We start from the raw sequence: 19,430 nt of genomic DNA on the forward strand, positions 1-19,430 counted from the left end.
ACAGCCCCCTGCCACCGTCATTGCAAACGTCATAGAAAATGGACAACCACTCAAAAAGTTAAGACGCATTTCTGCCTTCCTAACATGGCCCTAGCCACCACCAAAATGGTCTCTTTATATGATACTGCTTTTCTGTGAGCACAGAGGAGCCAAGTTAAAATCAAAATAGCGTTATTGCAACTGGAGACTTAACAGAAGATAACAGAGGAAATCTACACGTGCTCCTTCTTCAAAAACCGCACTACAGACCTTGGGAAAAATTCTCTTAATTTTATCATTTTGTACATATCTTGCATGTGACACTACTTTGCATAAAGTCATTCATAGCTTCCACGTTCAAAATACAAACACCACTCACACTACTGAGCTTAAAAAATCCGGCCACATGCCCCTGCTCTCTCAAACTGATATATAAATTTTTTTATTTTTTTTTTTCCTGGGAAGGAATATTTAAAAAACAGCCAACCAAACCACATGCACACTTCAGTATATCACCACGGGGCCACTCTCAGGTCTGACTGACTACAAAATAACACTATAATTGTCTTAATTTCACAAACTAATATCAGATGAGCTTTGAAAAAGCAATATGAGTCTTACAAGAAAAGTGTTTAAAATTGTATTGAAGTGATTTCTGAATGAAAACCGACATTTATTTATGTGTTTCCGAGCTTAATTTTAATCATTTTCCAAGGATAGGCATATCTACTCCTGACCAGCTTGGTGACAAATTATAAACCTTGTTAAAAGAGGAGTGTGGTATTTGAAAATAAAAAGCATAGGATAACTTTTTAACCAAAGACGATGATACGAAGAAACAGCATTATCATTTTGCACAAATCCGTGGCCACAATCTAACGACCTTATTTACTCAAATTGTATGCTGCCAATAAAACCACTACCTAAGGCAACTTTTCTAATTACAGATGTACCTAAATACCTAGAAAAAACAGGTTACTTCTCTTCACGTGAAACCGGAGTCCCACTGAGCTCAACCCAATGTGCCAAGCTGAAATGGAAGTAAAAAATGAGTCTTACTTGGTGTACAAAGACATCAACTGGAGACTCCAAGGGGCTTCCCTCTCGGTTGCTCATGGAGATGAACCCGAATCCCATTCTCACATTGAACCATTTGCAATGGCCGGTTCCGTGCAAAACCTGGGATTCCTCCTCTTCTTCCTGCTCCGGCAACTTCCCGGGCTCGTCTCCACCTTTACTCGCCCCTGCTGAGGAAGAGGGAAAGGCGGGAGGGGGGGTGGGGGGATGATGATGAAGAGGGGAGAAAAAGAAGGAAGGGGGACACAAGATGCAAAGCAAAGAGTTAAATTCTGGTAACATCCTTTTGCAACTTCATGAAAGTTATTACAAAAAAAAAAAAAAACAGAGAAAAAAGGCAAACAAAATCAAAAAGCATACTGCGAAAAAAAAGCATAATTTTTCCTAAATCCGAAATTAAACAACCTTCTCCCCAAAATACGTTAAAAAAAAAAAAAAAAAATCACCGGAGGTTACAGAGAGGAAACAGTGCGTACGGAGGCTCTCCCTCTCTCTTTACCCAGGGCAGCCCACGTTTCTGTACATACGTGTATTTTTCCATTTAACTCCATCTTTCAGCCACATTACAGAACGGAACGCGATACTTTACTTGAATATTGCTGGTTTAAGACCGATCCCATTTCTCATCAGAAATTCTCAGCCCAATTAGTCTCTCCTCGCAAGGCGCAGGATCGGAGAGGGGGGGCGGGGGGGAGGCCGGCCGAGGAGGGGTGGAGGAGAGAGAAGCAGCAAAATTGGGTAGATTGCACAACGGGTTATTGCACATGCAGCGCCGAAACCACTATTTTCGACCACGTATCCATCCCTCCTCGGAATAAACTTTGATTAAAGTTGGGACAGGTGTACGGCCTTTTTCTCATCCTACCACTGCAACTGTGCTTAATCAAACAGGAACAATTCAAACAATAGCCCCCTGAAAGCTTTTCAAGTTGTGAATCGGTGTGGGCGGTACGGAACAGTTTCTGAGCCGGGTAACAATGGGTTTGGAGAAAGCCCCCTTGAGCGAGCTGCTAAAAAAGGGTAATGCATAGTTGGGTTAAAAGGGGGGTTGGGGGAGGGGGGGGGGGGAAAGAGAGGGACAGCGCGAGCGAGCGAAAATCATAGTAAAACAATAGAAAAAGAAAATTAACCTTCGGCCATGTTGCCCCACGGGCCCTCTGCTCCAAACTCGTGAGATGAAAACTTTCCCTGTGGATCGAAGTGGTCTTCTGCATTAATCTCACATGCTGATTTTGAACGATCGCAAATTTAGCTCGCATGGTCTAATGTGCTTTCCCTCTTGATTTTTCCCCTTCTCTCTCGCTCCGGTTCTGGCCCCCTGCGCACACGTGACTTGGTCAATTACATGCTTTCTTGCTACTAATTTCACATCGGATCCTTAAGGGGTTGGCAGGAGGCAGGAGTAGCCAATCGCCATTTCAACTTGGCTGACACACCAAAATAATTTATGAATGAACAAGAAATTACCAACACGTCTTTTTTTTTTTTTTTTTTTTCTTTTTTTTTTTCGACAGCTAATCTGCGTGCTTCTTTACGGGAAATCGAGATGACGTATTATTCTGGGGTTTCTACCCTCCCGTGCACGCACAAATACGTAGGAAGATCCGTGTGCTTCTAGATACAGCCTAGAAAACAACAAAATACACGCAGAGGCGGACGGCCAGATGAGATTATTCGGGTATCTTGTGCACGCTCTAGGCGGGGTACCCGTACACACCCGAACGGAAGATGCTTACAAATGAGATACACACATGTGCAAAGACATGCGCTGGGTATGTTGGGAGGCGTCTGTGTCACTCTGCACAGAACACGGGCAGGTATTTGTATAACCTGATTGCCGTTTCCACCTGAAGAAAAGCCGTCCCGTGTGGGGGATGTGGGGTCGTAGGGTGGTGGTGGCGGAAAATCTGCCTCTCGCTGCGTGTGTTGTATCTGTGCGTGTGCCGCGGCACCAGAGGGGTGGCTGCCGCTCACGCCTGTACTGCGTGTTACTAATGTCTTATTCAAATTATAAAGTGCGCCGGAAACGCAGTATCACCTTAATATGGCCCAGAATGTGCGGAGGTTTAGCGTTTCAAAACATTTCTGGAGGGGGATGGGGCGAGGAATTCACAGGTTTCTCCGCCATCTCTTTCCGGGGGAGGGGATGTGATTAATGACTTCCTAAATAAGAGCCCAGTTTTCAAGCCCAGTATTAGAGTGAACCTCAATCAGCAGCGATTGTTCCCCAGGAGCGCGAGGGAAAGCGAGGAGGAGGAGGACTGACAGAGAAAAGGATTTGCTAGAGAGTAGGAAGGCGAAAAGAAAAAAAAAAAAAAAAAAAAAAAAAAAAAAAAAAAAAAGCTAGAGGAAGAAGACAAAGAGGGGTGGAATAACGCTGACCGGGCACTGCTGGTTTAAGTCTTCACTGCCAGCGGGAGGGGGGATCCAACTCGGAAAAGAAATGTGTTACATGTAAGGAGCTCTGTAACAGCCTGAGCGCACCCGTTTTCAAAGGCACTCTCTCCCCTTCAACTCTCACAGGTACACAACTACCATCGTGTTCTCAAGTCCTTGCTTTAGCTGGCCTTAGGACCAAACGTTTATTTAAAGATATTTTTAGAAACATAAAAAAATACAAAAAAACCCCCACCCCAAAACCCAACAACCACTCCCCCCTCCAAAAAAAAACCCCACAAAAACCAAAAAACACCCAAAACTCAACCCCCAAAACAAAACCCAAAACAAACAAAAAACCAAAAGAAACCCACCACCAAATAACCAACGCCCCCACCTAATTAGGTAAGATTCTGTTTTATTTTCTATCTTCCCATTTCCTTCAGCGTAAAGGTAGAGATGAAGATACGAGAACATCATATTTTGTATCTTCTCGCCACCACCTATTCACATGTAACCTCACTTTACATCCAGTACTGTGTAACCTTTAAACGTTGCCTATACCTTGTTAAAACCTGGGCTCAATTACTTTCTTATTAAACCCCTTTCCTCCCTCCCTCACCCCCCGCCCCCCCAGCATCCTCTCTTATCCCAAGGACACACACAAACAAAAGCCAAAGCAACAAGCCGATCAGTGCAGCACCCGAACACAAAGGGTTTATGCATTTGCAAAGCACTTGCTGTTGTTTGGGAAGTGGCGTCGATCAGTCTGCCCAACTAAGGGGGACGCCTTTGCCCCGATGGGCCTGTTTACTCCTTTTGTTGCCTTTCAGGAATGCGTGAATTCCCCTGCTAGCGCCTCGTTTCTGTCTGCAACACCAAGGTGCTCGCTTGGATCGCTTGCTAGGAAAAAGCGCGGGTGGGCAAACGTGTACAAATACAAGCAGCCTGGCAAGTGGAGCAGAAGCTTTAAATCCTGAAATTCCTTTGCAGTCTTCAACCGTAAATTTCCTATAGGTTATTTCAACAGTGGAGGTCGACTTTCTACACTGACCTGCCTTACGCGTTCGTGCAACATACCACTTCTTTTAGCTCGTAACCTCCCTTCCCCCTTTACAATAGCGATTATTTTACAATATTAAATCACCAGTAATTTTATATGCTTGGATCTTATAACCGGGACGATATCTAATATATAATAAATGCACCAGTTTTTAACACACGTGAAACCCCAGCTAAGAACAAGAAATTCGACTGCATTTCTCCTAGCAGAATGGCACATTTATAAAGCTGGAGCTCTCTCTGTCCTCTCTCTCTTCGAAAAGACAAAGAATTCCGTTTAATATCGTTTTAGAGGTCTTTTTTTTCCCAGCTAGATTTACTCTATCGACATTGGGCATAAAAATTCCTCAGAGGCTAGAATATTGGTTAAAGAGATACAAGTTGATTGAGTTCATTGAATGGACAAAATGTCTTGTTAGCAAATTTTAGTGAAAAGAAAATGCAGTACAGTATGCTTTTCAATTAATAAATAAATGGCTACAAAACCATGTAAATAAACTAATATAAAAATATTTGGTGCAAATAATTTCCTACATTGCAAAACAAACGCATATTTTGTAAAATGGAGGGGGCAACTTGCAAAGAGTTTTTACTGAGATTTTTCAGTCCTCCAGTATTAGTGGAATTAAGGTTGGGGTCACTGGACTGGTCACTGGTGTCAGATGTTATCGACTCATTCATTTCCTGCAAGGGACATCAGCCTTTCAAGTTTTGTGGAAGGTAGAGAGAGCTGTTGCCAGCTGGGAACTCTCCGGGGAAAAAAAAAAAAAAAGAAAAAAAAGAAAAGAAAAGAGAAAAACCGACAGAAAGAAAGAAAGGGAGAAGGGAAGGGAAGGGAAGGGAAGGGAAGGGAAGGGAAGGGAAGGGAAGGGAAGGGAAGGGAAGGGAAGGGAAGGGAAGGGAAGGGAAGGGAAGGGAAGGGAAGGGAAGGGAAGGGAAGGGAAGGGAAGGGAAGGGAAGGGAAGGGAAGGGAAGGGAAGGGAGAGAAAAAGTAAGAAAGAAAAGAAAGAGAAAAAGAAAGAAAGAAAGAAAGAGAAAAAGAAAGAAAGAAAGAAAGAAAGAAAGAAAGAAAGAAAGAAAGAAAGAAAGAAAGAAAGAAAGAAAGAAAGAAAGAAAGAAAGAAAGAAAGAAAGAAAGAAAGAAAGAAAGAAAGAAAGAAAGAAAGAAAGAAAGAGAAAAAGAGAGAAAGAGAGAAAGAGAGAAAGAGAGAAAGAGAGAAAGAGAGAAAGAGAGAAAGAAAGAAAGAAAGAAAAAGAGAGAGAGAGAAAGAGAGAGAGAGAAAGAGAAAGGGAGAAAGAGAGAAAAGAAAGAACCCATCCTACTAACACCCTTCCAAAATTCATTTGCAAATCGGGAGGAGAAAGGGGAACCCAAGAGGATTATAGGGAGAAAAGACCTACAAAACAAGCCCGTTTGGATAAAAATCAGTTCTAATGAGAATAGTTCACATCTTAAAAAAAGACATTTCTATCCATACTTTCTGCTAAATACACGCAAATTTTGGTACAGTTATAGGAAGCTGTGATCCTTATCTTCCTAAATGCACTGTAGGAGCTCACTTGAAACTACAAACTTTAAACCAAAACCATTGAATGTTTGATTTCCAGTTTGTCACCTTTGTAAAACTTTTAAAGTTGTTTTTTTCTAAAACAAAATAAAAAAAAGACCCCAACTCTAAAAACCAAACCAAAACAGGAAAGCCAAAAAAAAAAAAAAAAAAAAAAAAAAGGCAAGCAAATGACCGAGCCGCCTGCATTTGAAGCAAAACGCGTGTTTTACACTTGAAAGCAGAGCTGGGGGTGCTGTCACGACTTCCCCATTTCAAAGCACAACCAACATTTACCCGCCGACGGGCAGGCAGGAAAAGCAGGAACGGCGCCGGAGAGCCCCTACCACCTCCCCCTCCCCCGACTCTTCTTCACTTCTAGGGAGTTATTTGCTTAACGCCGCAACCGCAGCCGCCCCCACGCACGATAGCGCTGGTCCACGCCACGCGTGCCGCTCCCGCCGATGTTTGACCGAATAAGCCGCCCGTCGCGTTTTTTACACGGTTTCTATCGAAACCGGCTTTTCCTAACGCGGAGAGACGGGGAGGGCTTTCCGGCCGCTGCCTCAGGGCAGAGACCCTTGGCCTGGAGGTCTCTCCCGGTGCTAAGCTCTTCCCGCCAAAACCCTCTCACCTACTTTGGGCGCCAAAACCTCCTTCCCTTTCCGCTACCCTGAAGAGCCCGGGGTGAGGGGAGAATGCGGGGTTTGCCAGTGCCATGCGGGGTTTCCTTTCGGCAGCGGCCGTGTGGCCCCGGGAGGAGGGGACCGTTTCCAACCACCGGGAGTGAAGAGAATCGGCGCCCAACGGCGGGGAAGGGGAGGGTTTGTCCCCGCAAACCCACCACCCCCTTGGGCTTTATTACCCTCCGGCTTGTTACTTAAAAATATTTCTTTAACAAAACACAAGTCCGACCCAGCTGCGCGCTTCCCCTGTGGCTAGAGACGATGGGGGACGGGACTTGCCCGACGTGTGGGGTATTAAGTTACCGGCTGGATAACGGGTTGGGGAGCCCCCGCCGCCAAAGGGCTGCCCCGGCGCTCCTCGGCCGTCACACCTGAGGGGTGGGCGGCAGCCTCCTCCACCCCTGCGGGCACGCAGGGCTCCCCGCAACCCGCTTCTGCCGTCGTAACGGAGACGGGGCGGCCCTCGCCGACGATCGCGCCGCGGTTTGCAAGCGCCGCTATTTTAATTGACGGCCGGAGCGTGGCATTGAACACGCGCTTGACTGACATTTTCTCTTGAAATGAAACCCGGCGGCTGTCGGTGACGCGCAGCCCTCCCCTGCGGTCCACCCTGCTTTCTGTGGATTATTGCCGAATTTGTAAAACGCTGGAAGTTGCTTTAATCCCGCGCGTGATCCGAGGGCAGGAGGAGGAGGCGAGCGGCGCCCACTCCGAGAGCTCTGCCGCAGGATGTGGTCTCACGTACATGAAGTCTCTTAGCTGTGGATTTGCAACCGATACTGACCGCTTCCCTGGCGGTTTTAAGGAGGCTCTACCCAGTTTGACAGGACTAAAACCCCGCAGGGAAGAGCGGCCCTCCTAGTAGGACCGGCTGCCCACCACTGCCCGTCCGCAGTAACCGCGCAGATGCAGGACGATGACCGGGCGGCTCTGCGCCTCAGGCGCTTTCGCCCCAGCCCCGCACCTCGGGTCTGCCGCACCCGGGACTAAGCGTGCGTGTTCCGACGGGGTGCGCATCTTCCCAGCTGGGCAGCCGCCCTTGCCCTCCTCGCCCTCCGCAGGGCGGCCAGCGCCAGCCTGGCGGTGACACGGGCAGCCCCCGCACACAGGTAAAACCAGACCCCTTCCAGCGCCGGCCCCGGGCTATTAACTCCCGCAACAAGCGCTGCCAGCGGCCCGGATGGCATCCATGTGTATGCGGGGTCAGCGCTCCCCCTCCCCGCGGAGGCAGCGCCCTCGGGGGTCGGCTCCGCGCCCCCTGCCCTCCGTTCCGCGCATGCGCCGCGGGCGGGCACCGAGGGGGCGCCCGGGAAGGAAGGGCCGGGCCGGGCCGCTGCCACGGCGGGAGGCTGGGACGGGCGGTACCGCTGCGGGTTTGGCTGCGTGGGAGAGAACCGGAGTCGCGATAAGAGAGTGCACTCTCTTATCCAGCGTTCTACTTTGCCAGAGGTATGGAAATGACTCGAGGAATTAAAATTTTAGTCAGCGTACGGAGATGCGTACGGACATCGGTACGCACGCTGCAGCGGAAGTCCAGAAGCGTTCTTCCAGATGTTTGGGCTCATAAAACTTACAACAGGTATCCGACGGTGGGTTACTGTAAATAAACTTCCCTTATATAATGGTTTATTTGTTGTACAGATGCAGAACACTCAAACTACATCAAGCAAGAACTCTGAAGCTTGTACACAAAATAATATCCCCCCTCCCCCAAAGTAATAATAATAATAATAATAATGAAAAAAAGTTTATCGGAATCAGTGCAACACAGGTGCTGCAGTACCTTAGTTTTACAGATACAAAGTCAGCCATGTAAGACGCTATAGAGAAGACTGACCTGAGCCTGAGGAGACCTTCTTGAAGGACCTCATCATCTTCTCAGGAACCTAAAATCAGAGAGCTGGAGTCAGTACTGTGTACATTGTACCAGAGTACCATATTTAATTACCTCTTCTTCAGTTTAATGGCTCATTAGAAGGCCATAAAACACACTGACCTGTAAACTTAAAAACTGTTTGAGACTTACCTCGCTCATCAGAACCACAATGAGACAACCAAAACATGAGATAAAAATCAGCTGCTTTTTTTATTTTTCAAGCTTCCACAAAAGCATTGCCCCTTTCATTGGTTTCTTATGAAAGCTATGTGGTTGATGACAAGATGGAAAAGACACAGATTTGCAGGATATTGGAAGGTGTTTGTTTCCTTTATCAATATTTAATTGCAATAGGTAACCTAAGAACTAGTGAGTTGCCTTTACTACGGTTAAATTGGACAAATTAGCAAGCAGTCATACCCTGTATATGATTTTAAAAAATGAAACTGATTCTTTGGGATTCTTTCATGGCCAAAATTGTAACTTGATGCCCATTTGTGAGTATCAACAGAAAAATGCTTTCTGTTACATTAGTTAGAAAACTGCAGAGCATAACACATAACAATATTAAATTTTAGGTCTCAATCTGAACCAAAACAATTAGTCATAAAAATACAGATGTGTGACTTGATTGCAACTACATGAAAGGTAGACCTAGTTGAGCAAGGCCTGGCTAAATTTGTATTAATGCCAATAAAAATATCACATGGAAAATTATCATTGCAGATGGCAGAAAGCATGAAGAAAAAATACTGTGGTTTTGGAGTAAACCTGTTACCTACACCGTCCAGTTTGTTTAAGAAATGAAAGATGAATAGAAAGGATCATGTGCAAACTCACCTGCCTCAAGCCTGTCCTCCTGTCACCTTCTACTAGCGTTTGAATAATCTACTTATAAACCAACCAAAAGGAATTGCATTATTCTTTTGTTGAGATACGACCCCAAGTCTATTATCTTTTAGGGAAATCTGAGATTTGTCTTTTTCCAATTTTAAGACCATATTCTGACAGGTATCCTGCTTTCTTACTATAAAATGGGATATTCCTATAGGAGGGAGTGAAGTCAGAAGAGTAATGAACGAAGACAAATGACAATCAAATTTCTCAAACTTCTTTTCTCCCAGAGTTAGTTATTCTGAGTCCTTTCCAACACCAGGAATCAGAAGAGGGAAGGGAACAATCTTTCTTTTCGGTGCAACAACACCAGCAAGTTGATTCAGTTTCTCTTCTTTTGTAGCAACCAAGTTTTTCCACTGGAACTGTGTGGACTTTTGCCATGTATTAAACCTAACTCTGCTTTTACACCTTCAAGCACTGAAGCCCAATCTCTTGTGTCTGCTGCTTTGTTCTGCCAACCAGTGGCTATGTGGCTTTTGTGTCTTTGGGATTTACTTGCATTATTTATGCAACATAATGAAATATGCAAGCATAGAGTAAAGGATCCGTTCTTGGCTTTGGCACGTAGTCTGCTTCAGTTTATGAAGGGATTAAAAAAATATTTGGGGGTGTGTTGGGACTCAAAGGGGAAAGTACAAGGAAAACAACAGATGCTCAAGTTATTCTTGTTTACAGTATCGCCATTTCATAATACATTTGTAAAAATCACATATTTTGGTTTCCTATGTTTCAAAAAGCATATCAAAATATTAAGTAGAAAAAAGGAGATATAATATATAATAAAGTTTTTTTATAAAGTAGATACAATAAAGTTTCCCAGTGCAATACACAAAATTTGGCAACAAGAGACATTAATGTAGAAAAACCTGGGCATTACAATTCTAAGAACTAATTTAAACCATATAGTTTTAATGAGAAACTAATTGTCATGTATTTTACTGTAAAGTCATAAGAAAATAGTCCCTGACTTAAGCAGAAGGCTCTGAAATGGCTCCTGGTGAACTATCCTGTGCCTCATGCTGTACACAAAACAAAAATATTTTTGTTAATTAGTTCTGAAACTGTATTGGCATTTACATGAACTCTATAACTTCAAATAATCATATTCTGTTTAGGAATTATGGACCTGACAACAAGATGTGTTTAAAGAAAAACTTACTTGGTTTAAAGTAATCCTTGTTTTAACTATGCACTTACAGCATGTGGAAGTAACAGTAAACACAAAAAATAATGCAATACTATATGGAATTATTGCAGGATAGGAAAAAAAAGAAAAAAAGTAGTATCAGTTAAAGACACACTGACAGCCATCTAACAAAGGTAATACTGACAGGTAGCACATCCTGTAATTCATCTTACTTAACACAGAATTTATTTAATTGACAACTTACTGGTCAGTGGAAAATAATAGCAAGTTTAAACCTACGTAAAAAGAAAAAATATTTCTCTTTGACAGTCATTGTTTTGAATTTATTATCTTAAGCAAGTCTGCTGCCAAAAGACTCAGAAACATAATTTGCTTGGATTAAAGTAACGCAGACATACACAGTTCCCACATTTAAATAAGTCATATGCTGTCCTGTAAAAACAAGTTGAAAACAAAAATAGAGATGTTTAATCTTTCTTTCACAGCCACTGGTAACCAGGTGACTGTTTTCCTCTACAGAGTAAAGCCAGCAGTAATTTTTTAAAGAACACTGGGTACTGTAAGTATGATCAAAGTGCAAAAGAAAGAACTGGAGGGGAAAAAAAACCCAACCAACCAATACTTTATGTCATAACAAAAAAGTATGATGGGAATGCAGAAGGATAAGGAAACCTCAGTATTAAAGGAGATTTTTTAGTTAACTCACAAAAAGCAAAGACTTAAATGGATGAATGCTGCAAAGTATAAACAAAATTTTAAAACTTTGTGTAGAGAACCCAAACGTAGAAAGAGCATAAAACATTGTCTTTTAAAATGTGTATGCATGTGTGTATGCATACATATACATACACACACATACACACTGGTCAGATACTTTAACTTAGAAAAAGCATGTTGTAATTAACAAACTTTGCTGTCTTTCTTTTGAACCAGTCTGTAAACATTACCTAACACTTTATTCTTGTTTACAATTCTTGACTGCTGGTAGGAGCACTGTGCACAGAGAATTTTCATTCCAAGCATCACAACTGAATGTTGTCTTATATACTGAATTAATTTGTTAAAGAGTACATACATTAATTCCTTAATGTACAATTTTAACTAACAGATACTGGAATGCTTTCATTTTTTAAACACTCTTCTTGTTTCTCTTCATTCAGTAAAATATTGTTAGCTTGAAATACTTAACTAACAAAAATAAAAATTTCCTGAAAATGAACACTTAAGTGTCAATGTTTTAATCTAAATACAAGGGGGGGAGGGAGAAGTTGAAAGTTCTGACAACTTTATTCTTTGTTTAGCTACCATTTTATTATTACACTATTACAATATTTTTCTACCAGGTAAGATGAAAGCAAGAGCATGTGAGATGCTGAAACATTTTTAATGGCAATTAAAGAAAATTAATTGTACAACTAGCAAATGTAACACCTCCCCTCCCCCCATCTTTACTAATTTCATACAATTCTTTCACTGATCTGAAAAGGTAATTACAGTCTGATGTAAATAAAATAGCTTGGCAGTAGTCCAGGTGTGCTAAGTATACCTTAATTTTTAAGAAACAAAGTAATTTTTTAATATTTTAATCTTAATTTTTTAAGATCAAACACCCAGGTACACACCTTTTTAACTACTTGTAAGAATGTCATTTGACTACAGAAAGAACAGGAACAGAGAAGGGTAAAATGTGTTCTGATCTCTGTTACATGTCTGATTCTTTTGGGTGACACAAAAGGAGTAATAAACCCCACTGTATCAGCACTGGAGCTAGTGAAAGCCTGCCAGGTATTTAAATAGGATAAGAGTTTCACTTTAGAATGAAATACTATTATTATATGAATAAAGGAAACCATTTTAACACAAAAAAAACTAATTAGTATTTATTTAGGTTAAAACTTTAATAATAGGTATTAAAGGCTGATGCTGAACAAGACACTTTTTAAAGGACTGAATACACAATTCTCATACTTAGTGTATTTGATTTAATATGATCTACAATTTCATTTGGCCTGCCTTTAAATGTACATAAATTGGGCAACTTTGAAACAAACTTAATAAAAGATAATGGAAAATGAGTATGTTTCAAACAGTATTTTGTAGGATTTTAAACATTTTTTTTTCAATACACAACTTAAAAATAAAACACATCACCCTCTACTACTACTGTTTTTCTACTTCCTTTGTATTTCAACTATTTTGTTCCCAGATTACTATTAGCATGGGCATACAGAAATTGCCACACACTGATTTGCTATACAGCAAATGAAACAATGGGAAAGCTACCTTGGGATTTTATTAATTTGTTTTCAGACAAATTTTTCTTTGTATTTTTAAATTAATTAGTATCAGTACTTTGTAAGAAAAAAAAACTTTAAAACCCACGATTCTGAAATCGTAGATAGATGTTTTTTCAGAGCTTGATTACATTTACTTTGTATTTATTTCTTTGAGAAACTACATTCATGGTAAGATTTTATTTCCCTACATGAAAACTATCCACAAACAAAGCAATGCCAAAGGAAGTCCTGAAAAGATACATGTTGAAGAATAAATTAAGAAAGAGCCATTATGACAAGGTGAATTCAATATTTAAAGTTTTCAGTTTAAACAAAAAATATGGAGCTTCTTCTCACTGGTTACACCAAATTTAATGTGTATTATTAACATTTAATGTGGAGCTGTTACATTTGAATCCAGAGTGTAAATGCTTTTTCCTCAATGCAAAACTATTATTAAATCAAGATTAAATCTGTTCTGTAAGCAAATGGTATAATTTTTTACTTTAGGTTATAAAAATACTCTGACCAATTCATACTTCATCACCATTCCCTCAAAAATGATGTCACTACAAGTTTTATTTTTTAAAAATATATTCTGTAGATTTTTACATTTTTATAACAACTTTAGTATGGTTTGTTCTTATCTCAAACTAATAATTGTTTTCTTAGAATCTATATGTCTTGCACACACACCTTACCTTGCATAGAATTTGTTTGAATTGTACATGCCATTAACCTACAAACCATGGAATCTTCTTTCTTGGTTTTGTTTTGTTTGGGTTTGTAGAGAGGGTTTGTTGTTTTTTAAATTTCTGAATTATTACTTGAGCATGTTAAAGAAATGGATTTTTGTTAAAATCATTTGTATTTTATAACATGCTCACCAAATACTGCTATGAATATCCTGGATTAAAACAATCAAACCAAAATTTCTAAAAATAAAACAATCAGTTAGTACCTCTATTTTAAACATCAATATTTACTTTCCTAGAAGTGTGGATAGTACAGAGCATGTAACATTTTTCTTGTTTTAAACTGGAGTGGACAGCAATCCTGTATGTCATACCTTCTGATCAAGTCACTGTTTAAAACAACTGGTTAGATAAAGTAATGCAATAGTAATTTTTTTTCATAAACTTTAAGGCATATAGCTCATTAATTCAAACCAGAAAAAAGTCCACAGGTACATCAGTGATATATAACTAAAAATTCACCATCTCTACAATTAAGGATTAAAACCTTTAAAATCACTGCACCTGTTTAAAACAGGTACAAGAGACAAAGCGTCAGAAAGAAAACCAGAAGCCTCCTGTACGACCTAAGAATACCAGTGAGGGTACACATTTTAACAGGGTAATTTGTGGGCATTATCCTTAGCTGCTGTAATACTGCATGTGGTATAATTATATATCAAATGTTACCCATGGAATAGTTATTAAGTATTTTCAGAAGTTATGAAAACATGGTTTAGTGGACTAACAATATTATAAATATAAACACTGAAACAATTTCTTCAAATTGTTAAGAATCCTGAATCTTATTCAGTGAAAAAATACTACACTGCATGTAAAAGAATTAATATTACATACTAGTTAAACAGCTTCTAAGTGTAATTATTGCAGTGACACAGAGAATGCTGCAGACTGGAAGCAGGTTTTTTTTTTCCTAAGGAAAGTGGTTTGTTAGAAATAGTAAGAACGTGCACACATGATAAAATGCACAGATTTGCATTTTAACTTTATTGAAATCATAGTATGCATCATCAGGATAGAGCTCTTTTTTTGCTGAGATCACTGAAATAGCAGAAAATGGTTACATGTCTTCAATCTCAAGGATGAACACTAAATACAGACTGTGGATGATTAAATGTCAAATCAAGAAATGTATTCTAATGTATAAATTAGAGACGTTTTTATATCAGTAACAGTAGCACAAGTAATTCCATATTACACACAATGAAGAGGGAACTGTGTATAACCACCTCTATTTTTCTGTTAAAATTGACTAGTTAAATATTACAGTCCTCACATTTCTGCATAATTAAGCTTTTGTTCAACCATGAAAAAACTAGAAACTGATTGCTTGAAAATGAGCTGTATGACCTTTGTCCTGGTTTGTCACCTCTGACCTTCAATTTGAAGACCCTGCATGTCAATTCTTTCTATTTTTAGAAGCAGAATGTTAATAAGTCTGTATATTTTTAAAATAGTTACCCTCACATATGAAACACACCAGATTGGTTTTGTTTTTTTTAAATAAAAACAGAGTAGCATATTTCATATTTGCTTTGTATTGTGCAAATGCATTTGAAACACCCAGTGTGCAATTACAGAGACTGTACATTTATCTCTGTGATGAAAAAAAAAGCTTTTTTTATTTTTTTAATGTACTAAAGACGCTGAAGCACATTAAAGTGTATTTAGGGGAAAAAAATCTTCAAGATCACATGCATTTTGAAATCTGTCTTTTCTTAAAGAGGAAGAAAGAAAAAAGCTCACGTCTGTGATTGTGCTGCTGCTAATGGATACCTGCGTTTTCCTGAAACATGCCCGTGCCATCAGTGCTTATTTTGTTCTCACTGATGACATGCTGGTTTGATGTCAGCCTTCAGAATGCCCTTTCATAAACTGAACCTGTGGTTAAAAATAGCAGACAGCAAGTTCCTGTCTAGTTGCTGGTTTCAGCCACACTTCCATTTTACATAGGTAACATTACGCTTCACAAGTTGCCTACGGGAAATCTTTACCGCTGGGAAAGCTCCTTTTCTAAACAAGAAAGTGCTAGAGTGTTTCTCTCATTGATTTCACCACCAGCATTCAATGCCCAAGCAGTACAGAGCGCGCTACATAAAGGCTTTTGGTGAAAGCATTTCCCTACCGTGACCCCTTGCGAACGATGCGAAAACACACGAGAGACAGCTAAAGAACGGGGGCAGCAGTCCCCGCCGTGCCCGTGGCACCGGGCCCTCCCCGCGGCTGCAGGCAGCGGGCTCCCGCCGGCACCGGCACCGGCACCGGCATGGCTGGCGGCGTTCAGCACCGTGGCCAGCGACACGGCCGGCGCTGCGGGAGGAGGAGGAGGCGCTGCCGTCCCTGCCCACCCCGTGGGGTACCGCACCGGGGGAACCGGGACCTCCCGACCCACCGGGCCGCCCGACAAGGCTGGGAGGCCGAGATCTGCAAGTAGAGAAAAAGGGGAAACAGCGTCCCGCCGCAGTGCCCGGCTCGGAGCCTCGCCTGCTCGCTCAGCGATCGCGCTGTGCATCTCGGGGTTGAGCAGCGATTCAAACAAAACGCTGCTGCGGAGTCACAAAAGAGAAAAAGAGGAGTAGCGGTGTCAGCCGCTTCGACTTAAAAATTAATTTCTCTGCCTGAGGGTGCCATCTGAATGAAACGCTGCCTCTGATCCACCGTGGCACCCTAGCAAGGGCTTAGGCAGCAGGCCCAGGAAGCAGAGGCTCTGGGTTTTCCTCCCTTTATTTATCACCATTTGTCCTCTTCTGAAATTTTTTCATACATGCCAGGTAACACATTTGCAGATTAAAGAAAAGAACAAACAAACTTTCTATAAAACTCGGAGGGCAGAACATGCCCTTAACAGAATGTATTTAAAAACATAGCAGAAGATAGCTATTTTTATCACACACAGAGAGGCAAATATTTTAACTACAGCTGCATTTTTGTAATTACTACACAGGGCAAATATCAGCTGTAATCACTACTTTTGCCATTACATACATGATTAAGTTCACTACAGCAAAGGAAATTTGCCTTCCTGGTGTATTAATAATTAAGGTCATAATTTAATTCAATATCAATTCTTACTACTCTACACCAAGGGGGGGAAAACCCCATCACCATTCTGCAAAGAACTACAGCTTAGTTGCACATCTTACAGTTTTTTGAACAAGGTTGTTGATGTTGTCTCTTCTGAATTTTTAAGGTTTTAGTACACGTTTAGAAAAAAATGAGTTGTAGTTTTGTTAAGGAAAACATACAGCCATCAACCTAAGAATAAACATGCACTGTTGCATGTTCATCCATTATATCCAGATACCCCTAAAATTACAAACAACTATAGTATTTTAATGATCTGCAACCAAATTTAACTATAATTATAGTTTTCCTGGTATCTGATGACTTGTTCGCAACAGGACACAGTGTTTAGTCATGACAACAGTGTTTCCATGCAAGATGTGAAATTAAAAACCAGGCTATCAGAGGAGGGGTGGGAAACCTCAGCCCTGTGTATGGCCTAAAAAGAATAGGAAGATCAGTTATATAAGGAAAAATCATCATGTCTGTACATGAGCTGGTACAGTGTACTACTATTTTCTCTCATCACTGTAAGAATGTCATACATAATTTACTCACAGCCACTAACAGGCAGAAGGAGAGGAACAACTACATGAATCTGTTCAGGTAATATGTTTATCTGATTAAAATGGTAATTCCCTCATGCTAAAGAAAAATGACATATAAAAGTAACCTAAAGTTTTCTGAATTGTTTAGATACACCAATAAATAGCCTGGACAAAATATTTACGTGTGCTGCTGTTGTTTGCTCATTTTTAAACTAATTTACTAGCTGTTTATCTGCTTCATTGTATGTTCTACTACAGTCTCATCACAGCAGCTGAAGGCAGCTGCCGGCTGAGCCACAAACGCCCACCGAGATGCCCTCAGAAGAGGCGAAGTGGGGGGGGTTCGGCGGAGCGGGGCGAGAATGTCATTGTCCCTCCCGGGCGGCTCGGCGGCAGGCGCGGGCAGCCAGCACCGCAGCAGCCCGCCCAGCCTACGCCCACCACCCAAACCCAGCTGCCGCTGCCGCCTCTCCCCGGGACGTGATACCAGACAAGGAGAACCGAGGCGTTTTGGAGGCAGTTCTGCACTTTATTTGTTCTCCCTCTTACTGCGTCCCGTCGGCACCGGCAACTCCGCCTCAGAGCCGGCCGTGAGGCTACACGGGACCGTTATCTGGAAAGCCAGCCCGCCCGCAACCCCGCCGGCGGGGACGCACCTCCACAGCGCCTCGGTCCTCTCCCCGCAGCCCCGCGGGGCAGCCTCCGCCGGGGGCGGGCAGCGGCCGCCTGCGACCCCGCGCTCCCTGCGGCAGGGAACCATTCAAAATGGCGGCCCCGCTGCTACTCACGTTTAAACCCCCCGCACCCTGCGCACGGCGCTGCGCCTGACACCCGGCAGCGGCCCCGGCCCCTCACCCGCGCCCGCCCCGGCGGTAGTTACCACAAGGCGGTCAAAACCCGCGCCCTCCGGGGCGCACCGCCGCGGGCCCCTCCTTCTTTGCCCGGCTGCCTGACGGCGGACACGCCGCCCAGCGGGTCCCATGCTGCCGTCCGTCCACTTTCCTCCACGGCCTTCCCTTCTGCCCCTGCCGACGGGTCGCGGCGCTCCGCATCGGTCCCCGCCCGGCTGCCACCCCCCCCCCCCCCACCGGCCGCAGCGGCTCGCAGGGCGGTCACCGCCATGCACCGGCGGCGGAGGGGCGCGGGCCGCCCCCTGGCGTCGGGCTGCCGTAGCGTCCTGGCGGCCGCTGCCCGGCCGTTACTTCGGCCCGGCCGCCGCCGCACCACTGGCGACTCTCGGAGGCGCGATGCGCCCCGCGCCCAGCTCGGCGGCGGCGGGAGGCTCCGTCCCTTCTTCACCCTGCCTCTACTACGACTGCTGTTGTCCTTCGAGTTTGTCATGCGGAGCGGTCCCCCGCCACCCCCTTCCTCCCGGCCTGGAGGGGGAGCCGCGGCTCAGGTGCTGAACCGGCGGCTTCGGCTCCGCTCGAGGGCAGCGACAGCCGGCGGAGGAGGGGGCGCGGAGCGGCGGCGGCGAAGGAAAAAAAGGTGCGAACCCGGAAGTACACCCGCCACGCCGCCGCCCGCAGGGAAGCACCCGCGCCCAAACACAACAATGCGGAGCCACCTCGCCTCCGCCCAGAGCAACTTTTCCGCCGGCATCGGAGAAACCCGCCTGCCGCCCCCCCACTCCCTCCGTAGCCACCCGCGGTGCCGCCCGGGGCCGGCGAGAGGCGGACGCGCGCACGCCCCGGCAGGTACGGAGCCGGCGGCAAGGAGAGAGAGAGACCCGGCGGCGGCGGCGGCCCCGCCGCGAAGGAGAGGTGAAGGGAGCTCGCTTACCTCCCGCGCGCCATGGTGGCCGGGCTAAGCGGGGCTGCGCCTGCGGCTGCCGCGGTGGGGAGGCGAGCGGCAGGGACCGGGGGGGGCACGCACCCTCCGACGGGCACCCCTGGGGGGGGCTTCGCCTTCCCGAGCCGCTGGGAGGACGGAACGGCGAAAGAAGGCGTGCCGCAGCGGCAGGAGGGAAGCGGTGCTTACGCCGGGAAGGCGGCGGCGGCAGGCAGCGAGGAGGAGCGGCGGCCGTGGCGGTGGCTGTGGCGGTGTCGGGCGGACGCGGCCCCAACGCTGCCTCACGCCGCAGCCGCCGCGCACCTGCCCGCCGCCCTCTCCGCGGGCGGGCGCCCGGCGGCTGCGCGCGGG

The 19,430-nt window shown here is 44.2% G+C and overlaps 1 protein-coding gene across 3 annotated transcripts in view; it reads right to left on the minus strand.

The window, feature by feature from the left end:
- LIN28B (lin-28 homolog B) overlaps positions 1-19,145 on the minus strand; it is a 100,431-nt gene extending 81,286 nt beyond the window's left edge. Inside the window, exons 1-3 of one of the 3 annotated variants that reach the window (XM_071741255.1) lie at positions 19,071-19,145; positions 8,564-8,612; positions 1,039-1,223 (exon numbers count right to left, since the gene is read on the minus strand). In XM_071741255.1, the coding sequence (XP_071597356.1) occupies positions 1,039-1,223; positions 8,564-8,600 (222 nt within the window). In that variant the 5' untranslated portion in view covers positions 8,601-8,612; positions 19,071-19,145. Of the gene's footprint in view, positions 1-1,038; positions 1,227-2,186; positions 2,278-8,563; positions 8,613-19,070 lie in introns of those variants that run through there. The other 2 variants (XM_071741254.1, XM_071741256.1) reach the window with 2 other exon arrangements.
- Positions 19,146-19,430: the final 285 nt, after the last annotated feature.

This window comes from Heliangelus exortis, chromosome 3 (assembly GCF_036169615.1).
Source record: "Heliangelus exortis chromosome 3, bHelExo1.hap1, whole genome shotgun sequence".
NCBI lineage: Eukaryota > Metazoa > Chordata > Aves > Apodiformes > Trochilidae > Heliangelus > Heliangelus exortis.